We start from the raw sequence: 15,361 nt of genomic DNA, 5'->3' as shown, positions 1-15,361 counted from the left end.
GGTGTGTGTGTGTGTGTGTGTGTGTGTGTGTGTGTGTGTGTGTGTGTGTGTGTGTGTGTGTGTGTGTGTGTGTGTGTGTGTGTGTGTGTGTGTGTGTGTGTGTGTGTGTGTGTGTGTGTGTGTGTGTGTGTGTACAGGCTTGCTGGTGAGGGATGCACACACACTGGCTCAATACAGCAACACATTGGCTTAATACAGACCTCAGTGTATGGGTGGGATTCCTTCCCTGTTGCTGTGGAGGAACAAGGGCGTGCGTCCGTGCCTGCGTCCGTGCATGATTGTGTGCATTTGTGTGTTGCTTCGGGTTTGCATCCACATGCTTCGTGTCCACATCCACATGTCTGACTGTACTCTGGCTATCTCTCCCTGTGGCTGTTCTGGCATCCTCTCTTCCTCTGACTGCACTGGCAGTCTCTCTCTCTCTCTCTCTCTCTCTCTCTCTCTCTCTCTCTCTCTCTCTCTCTCTCTCTCTCTCTCTCTCGCTCTCTCTCTCGCTCTCTCGCTCGCTCGCTCTTGCTCCCTCTCTCTCTCTTACTGTACTTTGCTGAGGGACATAATGTAAAGAGATGACTCAGTTCTGTTATGGCCCGAGTTCCTGGGTAGGCGGGAACTACATCCGAAGCCAAACGGCAAACAATCCTGGCTAATCTTTCCTCTGAGTCCTTCAGGAATCTGGCATTGCTACACTGGGATCCGAGCAGACTGACTTTGGAGTTTAATTGGGAGTTGAACAGTCTTGTGTATTAATTGTTGCAGTTTTTGTCAAAGGTCAAATTACAACATAGTGTACAGTTTGTTGCACAGGGAAAAAAATAACAGTGTGTCTTAGCTTTCTTCCATCTTACGCTGACTTTTTGTTTTATGTCACTTTGTTGCATTTTTTGCCTCGATTTTCTCACACTGACCATAGTACGTTATGTGCTCTCTCTTTCTGTGTCTCTCTCTCTCTCTCTCTCTCTCTCTCTCTCTCTCTCTCTCTCAGGCGTGAACCCCAGTAGTCTGATGAATCTCTTCACCTATGAGAAGGGCTTCTGCTTCGTCTCCTACCTCTCGCAGCTCTGTGGAGACATCAAGCGATTTGACAGCTTCCTGAGAGTGAGTGTGCGAGCTGAGCGCAAACAAGGCTGTAAAAAAATAAAGTTTCCTTGAAGAGCCCTGAGGGTAGCAGGGCTAGGCAATGAGGTTTGGATGCGGGCCATTTTTTTTTTTCTAAAAAGGTCATCGTGGGTCAGGCAGGCCATGGTTTTCTACCGGTATTTTTTTTTCTATTATACTACAAATAAATGTTTTGTAACATGAATGCAATTCATTTTCATTCAAGTAATTTTACTAGCTAATTGCCTACCCTGCCCTAAAGGTTCTTTGAGGTTCCCCTCACCTGCTACCATGGAAGAACACCTAAAGGTTCTTTGAGGTCTTTTGGGTTACCCCCATGAACCGGCTGAGGGTACTTTGAGGAGTCTTTAATTTTTGTTTACACTGTACTGTGTCAACACACACACGCACAAACACACAAACACACACGCGTGCACACACACACACACACACACACACACACACACACACACACACACACACACATACGCAAATACGCACACACATAGGCAAATACACACACGTGGCTTCTCCAAACATCTTCTCTCTGGTAATTGTTAACACAGATGTGTGAATTCTTACTTTATCTGGAGCTCTGACACACGCACACGCACATGCGCACACACACACACACACACACACACACACACACACACACACACACACACACACACACACACTGTGACACACACACACACACACACACACACACACACTGTGACACACACACACACACACACACACACACACTGTGACACACACACACACACACACACACACTGTGACACACACACACACACACACACACACACACACACACACACACACACACACACACACACACACACACACACACACTGTGACACACACACACACACACTGTGACACACACACACAGAGTTAATTATTGCCTCTCTGCTCTGCTGACTGTTTTCACTCCATTCTCTTTCTCTTTCTCTTTCTCTCTTTCTCTCTCTCTCTCTCTCTCTCTCTCTCTCTCTGCAGGCCTACATAGAGAAGTTTAAGTTCAGTAGTGTGGTGGCTCAGGACCTGCTGGATTTCTTCCTGGGCTTCTTCCCCGAGCTGAAGGAGAGCTGTGTCTCCCAGAGAGAGGGTGAGTAGTGTAGTGGGACATGCAGATAGAGGAAGGTGTAAAATGGGCGTGTGAGTGCGTGCCTGCGTGCCTGCGTGCCTGCGTGCCTGCGTGCCTGCGTGCCTGCGTGCGCACGATCATTTTTGTGCATGTGTGTGCGCGCGTGGGTGTGTGTGTGTGTGTGTGTGTGTGTGTGTGTGTGTGCGCATGATTAGTAGTGTGTGTGTGTGTGTGTGTGTGTGTGTGTGTGTGTGTGTGTGTGTGCGTTTTTCAGTTGTGTGTATGATAAGAAAATCACACAAAGTTGTTTCTAGTGCACAGACCCCTTTCAATGCTTAGCAACAGGGGTCATGACTGAAGGTTCTATTTTTACCCTAAACCGTGATTGGTAAAGCTAGCATAGGAGCATGTGTGGGAATGGCTAGGCTGCTAATCACTGAAAAGTCTTAAAAACAATCCACAAGGCATGTTTCAAATCCATAAGACCATTTTCCTTGAACTTTATTCACACCATTTTGGTCTTTGGTGTTCATAAGGTCATTTTTTGGGCTTCAGGCACCTGTCGGCTGAGGTGTGCTAAACAAAATGACAATTGAAAAAGAAGAAATTGAGCCATACCCAGTCCTCTCCTCTCCTCTTCTCTTCCAATCTCCTCTTCCCCCACTCCTCTTCTCTTCTCTTCCCCTCTCCTCTTCACCCTCTCCTCTTCTCTTCTCTTCCCCTCTCCTCTTCACCCTCTCCTCTTCTCTTCCCCTCTTCTCTTCCCCTCTTCTCTTCCCCTCTTCTCTTCCCCTCTCCTCTTCCCCTCTCCTCTTCCCCTCTCCTCTTCCCCTCTCCTCTTCCCCCACTCCTCTCCTCTTCTCTTCCCCTCTCCTCTTCACCATCTCCTCTCCTCTTCCCCTCTCCTCTTCCCCTCCCCCCATCCCCCACTCCTCATCCTCCATTCTTTATCCCCCTCTCCTCTTCCTCTCTCCTCTTCCTCCACTCCTCTTCCTCCACTCCTCATCCCCCTCTCCTCTTCCCCTCCTCTAGACTGTCGTCTCCTCAGTGACCTCAGTGCTAGTGAGAAGAGCCTCCTGCTGTGAGAGTCATAACAGAGTCATGAAAGATGGGAGATAAATAAATAGAAACATGATATGCCCCCCCCCCCTCTCTCTCTCTCTCTCTTGATTCCTCCTCCTCCTTTCTCCCTCTCCACCACCACCTCCACCTCCTCCTTCTTTCTCCCTCTCCACCACCACCTCCACCTCCTCTTCCTCCTCCGCCTCTACTTCTGATCCTCTCCTCTCTTTTCCCATTCTTCTTTTCCTCCTCCTGTCTTATTCCGCACTGTAGCTGTGTCCCTCCAGCTTTTTCTCCTCCTTCTCTCTATGCCTTCCCTCTTGTATTCATCCCCTCCTGCCTTTCCCCCTCCTCCTCCTTCCTCCTCCTGTCTCCTCCTGGTCCTCTTCCACTCTAAATCTCTCTTTCTGCCTCACTCTCTAGTAGTCCTCTCCTTCTTTCCTCCCTCCTTTTCTCCCTCCTTTTTGCCCTCCCTTCTCCTCTCTAACTCTGTCTATTCTCCTCTTCTCTCTCAGGGCTGGAGTTTGAGCGCTGGCTAAACGAGTGCGGTCCTCCCCTGTTTGAGCCGGACCTGTCTGCTGGGGAGGTCCTAACGGGCCCCGTGCAGCGCCTGTGTGACCTCTGGGGCTCTCCCGACACCCCTGAAGCCCCCGACACAGCGGCCATCGCGACCTTTGACCTCTCCTCCTGGAGCACCTTCCAGACCGTACTGTTCCTCGACCGGCTGCTGGACCGATCGCCACTCCCCCACGGTACGCTGACGCTCGCTGGCCGAGGCACGCACGCCCACCTGCCAGACAAGTGGCGCGATGCCGTTTTGTGTGTTTGAGCTTCCTGATTGGTCCGTTAAAACTGTCAATTATCTCTTGTATTTTGTAGTCTTGTATTTTGTATTTTTTTTCCAAATGGTAGCTTAGTTATAAAACCCACCTGCTAGATGTAGGGCTGTGACGAGACTGAATTGAATCGTGATTAATCGTGATACGCTGTCACGATATTGAATTACAATGCAAGGGCGCAGTATCATGATGTGTCCTTTCAAAGTTCTTGTTACCCAGAAAGTCCAGAAAAACATTACCAGACATTTAGTATGCATCAGCCATTATTAGCCTATCACGCCATTTCAGCATCACGTGCATGAATCTAAACATCAACAAATAAATAAATAGAGCCACAGTCAGCTTCATTCTAAGTGTGCCAGAGTTCACCAAATGCAAAGCAAAAATCACAGGACGCGTGGTCATCAAGTGCTCTCACTGAGTGCAAAGCGGTCCACATCGCCCGCCAGCAGAATATTGCCCTTGCAATATGTTTGTAATTTTGATTCTGGGGGGAAATGCACGACCCTCCCTTAATATGACAATTTCTTCAAATAGGCCACAACAAGTTGTTGGTAAGTAATATGTTGAGGTTCATGTGAGCAAGCTGATGTTTCACACTGCGAGTGCTTCTCAAATGGCGCTTTTGTCTACTAGTTTGAGCACTATGTTTCAGTGTGTAGCGTGCACTGACTACTAACTGAAACGTAGTGGCAGAATGTTTGCAGACTCACTGAGAATATTTACACTTTCGGAAGACTAAGACTTCTGTGCTTCTGTGCCCGAGTGCAGTGTGCGCTTGCACTGCACTTGTGTCAGAATGCAATCAGCTGCGTAGCCTAGCCGGAGACGTTTTGGCTTGCACGCATTAGCTCCAGGCCAAAACTGAACTCTGCCACCTTGTGGACACAAGAGGGAATCACAATTCAGAAACGCGTCACGGACGGACGGACAGACCAACGGACGCCAAAGCCTCTTATAGAAATGCGTGGGACGCATCTAAAAACACATGATATGATATGATATGATAGTGCTTCCAAGCTTCAAATCATCAATTTTATTTGGAAACTTTGTTAGTAGCCTTTTACAACCTATCTTACCTATAAACGATCACAGTTTTTATTTATATTTTTATTGTGTAATGTTGGCAAAGGTGAAAAAAAGAAAATGAAGTAAATACCGCAATGCATCGCAATAATACATGTATCGCATTGCAACGTGATGCACATTGAATCGTGAACCCCTTGCTAATACCCAACCCTAGCTAGATGTGTGTTTTTTTGTTTTCTGTTTTGTGAGCTTTCTGATTGGTAGATGAAACTGCAAGTTTTTGTGTGCGTTTGAGTTCTGTGATTGCATTGTATATTCTTTTGAATGTGATTAGTTGGTTTATTTACAATGGCAGAAGCTACCGTATGCTAGCTGACACCTTAAACACACCTGCCAGTCAAATGGTTTGTTTTTGTGTATGCCTGAGTCTGCTGATGGGTAGCTGAGACCCGTCTGCCAATGCTTTTTTGTCTGTTTGAGCTTTGTGATGGAAGAAAATTGCATACCGTATTTTGCATATGGTTTATTATACAGTGTGAAAAGCTAGCTGGTCTTTTTTTGTTTGTTTCAGCTCTGTTGTTCGATGATCTTGAATTTGATTAGTTAATTAACTGACAGGCTGTAAGCCATCAGGGATTTTTCTCCTTGATGATGCTGCATGCCTTGCATACCATTGATTAAAACATAACATACATTTTTCAGAATCATAATTCAGAATTTACGATTTGCAATTCATAACAATTACCAGCATTCTAATGCTTTCGAGAATGTTTTGTATGCTAAAGCAAGCCTATATTAACACCTTTTCCGGATTAAACAGACTTCCTGGTGAAAACAAACCAACATGCCTTGTGATTGGTTAGCTGTGTGAATAAGAATGACTCTGATTGGCTTGCTTTGTGTTGGGTGCAGAGGTGATGTCTCAGCTATCGCAGTGCTACTCCACGCTGCTGGATGGCATGAACGCTGAGGTGCGTATCCGCTGGCTACAGATCGTGGTCCGAAACAGCTTCTACCCAGACCTGCCATGCGTACGCAGCTTCCTGCTCAAACACGTGAGTGCCATGACACACACAGGCACACACACACACACACACACACACCACACAGGCACACACACACACACACACACACCACACAGGCACACACACACACCACACAGGCACACACACACACACACACACACACCACACACACACACACACACACAGACACGCGCACACGCGCACATGCGCACATGCGCACAGGGTGGTCGAGCTTGGGGCTAGCAGCACCGTGGGTGCAATGGTTACATACCGCCATTCAGACATTGAAGTTTTATTGCAGGAACCATTTTTCCAGCTTGCAGGAACTGTTTTTCCAAAGATCTCAGACCCTACCTTAAAGGACATTTGGACCGTGACAAAATTATACACTAATCCTGTAAATTGTGTGGTCACTCTCTCCACTTTCCGCTCGTGTAGCAACATTGTTGCAAATGCCAATAGAGTTAGAACGTTGTTCACGTGGGAATCAAATACTGTCGGAAAGGCGGTATGTCGGAATGGCGGTATGTCGGAATGGCGGTTGCCCCCCGGGTGCAATAGCTTCTACCCCAAACTGCCATATGTAAACAGCTTCCGGTTACACTTTATTTTAATGGCTTGCTATTACAGTGGATCTACCACATTAGGTACAGTGTAATAACCAGTGTAACGATATTTAATACCATGCAATACCAGTGTAACGCCATGTACCAATTTTGTACTTACATCTAGGGTTAGGGCTGGTACATGGCGTTACACTGGTATTACATGGTATTAGATATTGTTACACTGGTTATTACGCTCTACCTTATGTGGTAGATCCTCAGTAATAGTGAACTGTGATGGAGTGACCATCACTAGGGTTGTGGGTGTGTTCTGACTAACATGCCAACGAGCCTGGCTCTTTGGTGTAGCAGTCAGAGCCCCAGTTTACTACCCCAGAAGGTCTGAGTTTGAGTCCCAGCTGGGCAACTCTACTCCCCTTCGCTACAAATGGTGCCAGAAGGGGGATGGCCACCGTGAGGCCATTGGAAGCGTACCCATTGTGTGTGTGCCGTAATTCCATGTGAAGGACCCCCAGGATTGGTGACCCCGGTGCGAGGGAGCCCAGTGATGGGTGAAGCATTGATGATGGGGCACACTGGATGGGAGTAGCATGATGGGCAGTTGCGTGAGGGACACCATGAGTGTGTGAAGCGCACTGATGCGCTTCCCGAAGGGAGAGGCAGTGTGATGGAGTGACCATCACTAGGGTTGTGGGTGTGTTCTGACTAACATGCCAACGAGCCTGGTTCTTTGGTGTAGCGGTCAGAGCCCCAGTTTACTACCCCAGAAGGTCTGGGTTCGAGTCCCAGCTGGGCAACTTTACTCCCCTTCGTTACATGAACCATTCAAATAAAGTGTTACCCAGCTTCCTGCTACACACACACACACACACACACACACACACACACACACACACACACACACACACACACACACACACACACACACACACACACACACACACACACACACACACACACACACACACACACACACACACACACACACACAGGGTGGGAGAGTCTTAAAATCCTTCAATAGCTTTTAGTCAAACCTATCATACTTACGCATGTTGCTTCCAGTTTAAACATGCAGGTTTTAGAGCAAAGTACAAACTGGTGACAGGCAGACTGACAACACACTGACAGAATGAACCAGAAACACTGGAAGAGAATAGTACATGCATGTGTGTGTTGACAGTCAAGTAGAGATGCTTAGGAGAGAGAGCGAGAGAGAATTCCAAGGGAAAGTCGTTAACAGGCAGGCAGGGGTTTTTACGGAAGATAAACTTTGAACTTCTTTAGCGGCCCACACCATATTTAGCTGTATCTCCGGGACAACTTATACACAAACTGAGGGAAAGCGAAATTATCAAACCAAAACGGCTCTACAGCTAAGATAAAACCAGACATACTCGAGGGCAGAGTGAAGGTAAGCCTGGAGAGGTTTAGGAGGTTTGTCTAGCTTGCGTGGCTTGTCGTATTCAGCGAAGTTATTGTAGCTACCCTTGGAAAAAAAAGTCTCTGTCCTTGGGCATCACTGCAAAGAGCAATGTATGCCACTCTCTTGTAGTAAGTAGCTAAATGCCCTAAAACATTTTTAAATATATATTCACATTCTCATTTACCTCCTTTTTTCCCTGCAACCATATTTAAATTATTCATAATTTGTAAGGAAGCAGGAATCGCTAGGGAAATCGCTGCTGAAAGTTATCCATTTGCTGACTTGCAGTAGCTGTCTTAAAATGTAGTACACCTACATTAATAACCGCTTTTACGTTATTTTTCCGGTCCATGAAAAATCCCAAACAAGTGATCGACTTCACTGTCAAAGAAGTGTATTTCACTTTCTTGGATAGGATTTCACTTTTTTTCTGGTCTCGTTGATTATTTCCACATCACACACTCCTGAAGTAAAGGACTGTAGACTGAGAAGAAGAAGAAGAAAGAGAGAGAGGAGTGAACGAGAGTATGGGATGGTGGCGAGGAAAGGAGGAGTAGAGTAAACGAGTGGAAAGGAGAGAATGAGAGCTGAAAGCGAGTGGAGAGGAGCCTGCATGTGTGCGTGTGTGTGAGAACAGCCATTGTGCTGGAAGTTGGACCAGTAGACAGTGGGCTGCTTAAAAAGCCGTTACGCTGGGTGCCAGCTCCCGTCTCCTCCTCCCCCTGCTGACCGGTGTGTGTGTGTGTGGGGGGGGGGCTGTTTGTGGCTTCACAGTGGACAGCTGAAGTGCATCCCATGAATTAGAATATTTTGTGGCCTCCAAAGCTTGTATAACTACCGAGCCCTTAAAATGAATTTTAAAATTTTAAATACAAGTTGTTGCTCGTGTGCACCAGAAACTTTCTCGTGGCTACGTGAAACTTTGGCGTGGGCACCTGAAACTGTAGTTTCTGGTGGGCACGAGAAACCCTTGTTTTTTGCTCTCCCATGTCTTTTTAAGGGCTCCGTATGTAACAGTTTAATTTTTTAAAGATTTGTGTTGAGGCCTTTGTGTTGTATTTATGATAGGATAGTGACCGAGGGATAGCAAACAAGTGGGAGGAGGGAGACTGGGAAGGACTGTCAAATGACCTGGGCTGGAATCGAACCCGGGTCGCTGGCATAGTAACCCAGTGCCCTACCGTTAGGCCACGGTAGGGCCATATAACGGTGTCATTTAACATTATAATAAACAGATAATAAATTGGCTATAAGCTGTGATCATCCAAATTAGAGCAATGCTCTGATATATTTCCTCATCTGCCTGTCACGAGTCAGTAGAGAATGTAAGTGACCCTTCTTTGAACTTTAATAAAAGGGAACAAACATTTTCCACAGTTATTGTAAATCATGGGGGAGGGGTGTTTGTATTAGGATTTAGTATTACACCTGGTTACAATGGGAGTGACCTCTGCACACGGCGGCAGACATACAGACATACAGACAGACGGACGGACAGACAGACAAACAGTACAGGGAAGAGGGTAGGAGAGGAGAACATGTCAGAGACATGAAGGAAGGATTCGTCCAGAGGTGGAGGAGAGGAGAGGTGGAGGTGGAGGTGGAGGAGAGGGAGGAGGAAGAGAGAGGAAGAGTAGAGGAGACATGTAGTCGCGGCACCAGGTGGGAAAGGGAGAGCCGACGGCGCCAGGTGTCTCCAAGCTCAAGTCTCCCCTCCCTCTAACGAGCACACGCACACACACACACACACACACACACACACACACACACACACACACACACACACACACACACACACACACACACACACACACACACACACACACACACACACAACACACACACACACACACACACACACACACACACACACACACACACACACACACACACACACACACACACACACAGTACACACAAACACACACAAACACACACACACAGTGCACACAGTACACACACTCTCTCTCTCTCTCTCTCTCTCTCTCTCTCCTCTCACTCCCACCTCCCTCCCTTCCTTATCTTCATGACCTTTCTCTGCCCGTTCTGATGATGCCGCCATGAGAGCCAAAGCCAGCTGCTCTACAGAGACAGCCAGGCGCCGCCAACCAGGAGGGCAACCGGGTCCGCTGTACCGGGCCCAGGCGAAAAGGGGAGCACCCATAATTGGAACCCCATTACATTGTATTATGTACTGAGTGGCGGGCCCTTTCAAATGATTTCCCCCGGGCCTGGTCAAAGCTGCCAATGGGTATGGTAGCTGCCACTGATTGGCCAACACCAGCAGTCTGATACATGTGGGGTTTTTTTTGTTTATAAACACGGTGTTGTGAGGAGGGGCAAGACACTGGCTGGCAGCCAACCACGTGAGGTAATTTTTTTGACCTACAGCAGTTTCGCGCAGCCAGGGGGTAACAAAAATTGAGAACCCATGTAAAGCAGAGACCATAGACACATGATGAGGGACGGATGAATGGACACACAGATGTATAGATGCACTGTTTATTATGGGAGGGGATCCACTCAATTCAAGGGTGGCGGGTGGGGGGGGGGGGGGGAGGGGGGGTGTCTGAAGTGCGTCCCCATCTCAAAAATAATTTATAACGGAGCCTGGATACAGGTAAAGGTATGGAGAATGAAAAAAAAAGTTGTATCTGCATTCCCAATTTCTCTCTCTCTCTCTCTCTCTGATATATCTGACGTTGCGTGAGGTTAACCTAATGAATCGCTGTGGGTGAGCAATTGGGTATTTCCTTTTCCATTCTGTACAGATTATATGAAAAGTCCAAACGGGTTGGGTTTTAAAAACAAATAGAGGGCTAGCCCCCTCGCCCTTTACCCCTTCACCTTTCGCTTACATCCCCTCCTCGTTTCCCTGTCTGTTTAATATGTTCCACTCCCTCTTTCCTCTCCTCTCCTCTCCCCCTCCCTTCTTCACAGAAAGAAAGAAACCTGCTTATCTATAAAATGCTCTCTTGCATTCCTGGCACTGGAATCCCCACTCACTCACTCAAAGCACACACACACACACACACACACACACACACACACACACACACACACACACACACACACACACACACACACACACACACACACACACACACACACACACACACACACACACACACACACACACACACAAACGGACACACACTCCCATGTCAAGCTTGTGATGGACAGTGTCTACATCAAACGTTAAGTTCTTTTTCTTAATCTGTAAAGGTGGATCTGGGGTTGTTTGTATTCCTCCTCAACCAAGACTTGTTTTCTTTACTGCCCGTATTGACGTCAGTCCTCCTCCTCTTCCTCCACCACCTCTCCTCTGCGGCTCATCATCGGCTTACTTTGGAGGAGGAGGCAGGGGGGTGTACTGGAACCAAAAAAACATCTCGGACATTTTTGGCATAGACCAGCCCCACCCCACCCTGGGTTGCCCCATCTAAATTCTTCAGGTCTTTAACAGTGATGGGCAAAATAGAGTTATTAGTTACAATCCAGTAACCTGGTTCTCACGCAGATGGATATTCATCCCTCACGAAGGGTCTGCGCGAGAGCCAGGCTAACAATCCAGTGCCACATATTCCAAATGACTTGGGTTTACCTGAACAATTCAGATAGGTGATTGGCTGGTTGAATGATCACCTGGTTGAGTTGGACAGATAAAACGAGGGTCGTTTGGAATATGTGGCACTAGATTGTAACTAATGAATCCATCTTGCCTGGCGTCACTGGTAGCCGAACAATATAAACTAGAGATGTACAGGATCCAAGATCCGGTTCCGGATCCGGCAGGAAATTAGGGTTTTTCACAGGATCCGGATCCGGATCCGGTTCCAGAATCCAGGATCCGGTAGCCAAGGCTTTTCAGTCAAAATAGTTTGAGCCAACGTGATAAAAAATGTGTGAGTACGCTATGTGTTTCAACCCTTTCGTAGGATCCGGTATCCGGTTCCGGATCCGGCAGGATCTTAAGCAGTGGATCCGGTATCCGGCAGGATCCTAAAAATCAGGATCCGGTGCATCTCTAATATAAACAAAACAAAAACCGGCCCCTGAGGAGTGCCTGTCCACTGGGAGAATGCCCTGTATGCCAGATTACCAGTCCGGGTCTGGCGGTGGCGGTGGCGGTGACGGGAGGGGAAATGAGGTGGGGGGGGGGTCTGACTCCTGAGCGTGCATGTACAGTAGTACAGTCTCCGGCTGCGTGATAACCGGTTTGACCAGCTGGAGCTGGTTTCGTGAGGTGGGTGCTGGGACGGCGTAGCTAGCTGGCACTGTGTCAGGCCTCAGGCCCCCTTGGAATGGGCTTGTCACACACACACACACACACACACACACACACACACACACACACACACACACACACACACTTGTATCAGCCTGGCCCCCGCTGCATAGGCTTGACACACACACACACACACACACACACACACACACACACACACACACACACACACACACACACACACTTGCATCAGCCTGGCCCCCGCTGCATAGGCTTGACACACACACACACACTTCCATGAGCGCGTCACAGACACTAGACGTCAGCAGACGCCCTTTAGGTTTATATTTAGCAGAGCATAGCAATGTGTAGCATTTAAAATGCTACCAGGGCCGGGGTGGGTGTGTGCGTGTGTGTGCGTGCGTGCGTGTCTGTCAGTTTTTTGTGTCTATGTGTGTGAGTAGAAGAGTGAGACGGGGAGGTCAGTTGAGTTTGCCTCTTGATCGTGTAAGTATGGTTAGATTGGCCTCATTACAGGTTAACTGGACAGGAAAGCAAATGGTGGAATGCAGACGCGTGTTTTGATTAAGGTTTACAAGGTTGTTCATTAACACTGCTCTGAGAGTTAATGAAAAGCGCTCTCCTGTCTCCTCGACCCTTGTGTAGTAATTAACATTGCTGACGTACAAAATCTCCCAGCAGCTGTTTTATAGTTAATCAAAAGTTTATTTTGCTCTTTTAAGGCCTTGTTTGCTGGGGTTGGGTACATGCCAAAACATTGCATAGGTAACCAATTTTTTTGTTTGTCTTTGGATGTGCTAAATGTGTGAATGTTTTTTTTTTCCTTTTTATCCTTTATTTTACTAGCGTAGTCACAATAAGACAGTTCAATTTTCCAAGTGAGCTCTAGGATTTTTCTGGTGTGTGCACAGTATTTTGAATATATGACTTAATTTTGATTGTTTTAAGACAACTAATTGGAATTAAGTGTGCACACAGTCTCTTGATACCTGCCTCTAGGGAGGGAGTTGGATCGATGTGTGTCTGTCTGTCTGCCTGCCCGTCTGCCTGCCTGTCTGTCTGTCTGTCTGTCTGTCTGTCTGTCTGTCTGTCTGTCCGACCACAGTGACACATCTGTGGGTGGTGCCAAACACACATCATCATGTGCATCTAGTATTGGGCACGGGCAGAGCCGTATATAAAGTATATATCTTTATATACAGCTCTGGGCACGGGGCCAAGGGGGTTGTCATCTCTGATCTCTATTGGTTAAATTCTCTCTCTCTCTCTCTCTCTCTCTCTCTCTCTCTCTCTCTCTCTCTCTCTCTCTCTCTCTCTCTCTCTCTCCAGACATCCCGCATGTACACGGTGCCGCTGTATGAGGACCTGTGTGGGGGGGTGATGAAGTGCTTTGCCGTGGAGGTCTTCTACCAGACGCAGGCCCGCCTGCACCCCAACCTGCGCCGCACGCTACAGCAGATCCTCTTCCAGACCAGCGGGGGCGCCACCTCCGCCTCCTCCACCGCCTTGCCGGCCCTCCCCTGCACCGCCGCCCCCGTACTACCCACCGACGGACCACCGCCCGTGCTGGCACCCCCCATCCTGGCGCCGCCCACTACCAGCCCGCCCCCCGCGCCCACGGACCCACCCCCAAACGGGACCATCGCCCTGCGCGACGTGAACGTGTCGGCGTGACCCCACGCCTGCCTCTCCCCCTCCTGCCCCCTGTTGTTGACCAACGCGGCGAGGGATTGGTGGTGGAGTGGCGACTGGTGGTGCTGATTCACTGTGATTTAAGAGGCGGGCGGGCGGGAGAGAGCGGAGACGTCATGCATGCAGTCCTCGTCATCTGGCGTCCTAGCGATAAGGATGTGCAAGAGGAGGATGAAACGAAACAAACAAAAACAAAGCCCTGCAAGGGCTGATGGGTAGCGGGAAGTGGAGGACGAGCCTGTAAAGTAAGGGCTTCTGGGAAAAAGAGGCTTTTTGCTGAGAAGCAAAAGCAGAAACAGGAGAGGAGGAGGAGGAGAAAAATCTGGAAAGGACTTGAAAAAAAAAGACTCATGCACCCTTGTAGTGCCTGGTTTAGACTGGAGGGACGCTGTGTACAGGGAGGGGTTGGGTAGGAGGGGTGTGAATGTGTGTGTGTCTGTGTATGGGTGGGGGGGTTGGAATTTTTACATGGGTCAGTGGACCAGCACTCACACTCTCGCTCGCATACACATTCACCAACACTGGGTTTTATTTATGTGTCATAAGCTACACGTTTACGCTGCTCGTGGTGAAAAGACAACAAAAAAACTCCATAAGAGTTGAAAAATATGCTTAGACTCAAGTGTGCATGTGTTTGTGAGTGAGCTTCAGAGGTTCTGCGTATGTGTTTGTCAGTGTGAAAGTCTGTTTCGTTTTGCTGTGTAGCAAGAACGATCACGTTCTTACTGTGTGTTTGTTAGTGTGAAAGTCTGTTTCGTTTTGCTGTTTAGCCAGAACGATCATGTTGTCAGTGTGTGTCTGTGCGAGTGAGAGCATAGTTTTGTTGAAAGCCTGTTCAAGTTGGCCTGCCTATGCACAAGTCCATGAATGTGTGCGTGAGTTAGTGCGTGAACCCTGGACCATATTTTTTTCACTACAACTAATTTGGAAAGGGGGTTGGGTGGGGTGGGAGGGGAGGGGAGGAGAGGAGAGGGTTGTGGGGAGGGGGGGACGACTACCTGGCCAATGGGAGCTGGCCAACCAAGTCACATGGGACATCAAGAACCAGGAAGTCTTTGCACGTCTCCTGTGTGCCTGACAAGGCTGATGGCTGCCTACCTGTCTGTGGGTACGTTCCAATATGTGACCTTGAGTTCTCCGCTTGTGTTTCTGGCCTCGACTCGCCTCCTGGCCTCTCCTTCGTGGAGAAAACAATAAAGTTTCCCAGCTGTCAGCCTACCCACAACAACTTTTGGGGGACTGTTTTTCATTCACCATCCCAATTGCAAATGAGAAAATGACTTTACAA

The 15,361-nt window shown here is 48.2% G+C and overlaps 1 protein-coding gene across 1 annotated transcript in view; it reads left to right on the top strand.

Moving 5' to 3' along the window:
• The window catches only part of rnpepl1 (arginyl aminopeptidase like 1), a 36,531-nt gene extending 21,858 nt beyond the window's left edge, over positions 1–14,673 (top strand). Inside the window, exons 7-11 of the mRNA XM_063205554.1 lie at positions 983–1,095; positions 2,101–2,209; positions 3,766–4,002; positions 6,031–6,173; positions 13,711–14,673. Coding sequence (XP_063061624.1) covers positions 983–1,095; positions 2,101–2,209; positions 3,766–4,002; positions 6,031–6,173; positions 13,711–14,055 — 947 coding nt within the window. The 3' untranslated portion in view covers positions 14,056–14,673. The remainder of the gene's footprint in view (positions 1–982; positions 1,096–2,100; positions 2,210–3,765; positions 4,003–6,030; positions 6,174–13,710) is intronic.
• Positions 14,674–15,361: the final 688 nt, after the last annotated feature.

The sequence above is a fragment of the Engraulis encrasicolus genome, chromosome 8 (assembly GCF_034702125.1).
Source record: "Engraulis encrasicolus isolate BLACKSEA-1 chromosome 8, IST_EnEncr_1.0, whole genome shotgun sequence".
NCBI lineage: Eukaryota > Metazoa > Chordata > Actinopteri > Clupeiformes > Engraulidae > Engraulis > Engraulis encrasicolus.
Note: the sequence above shows the minus strand (reverse complement) of the source record. Positions and strands in the feature narration are given on the sequence as shown.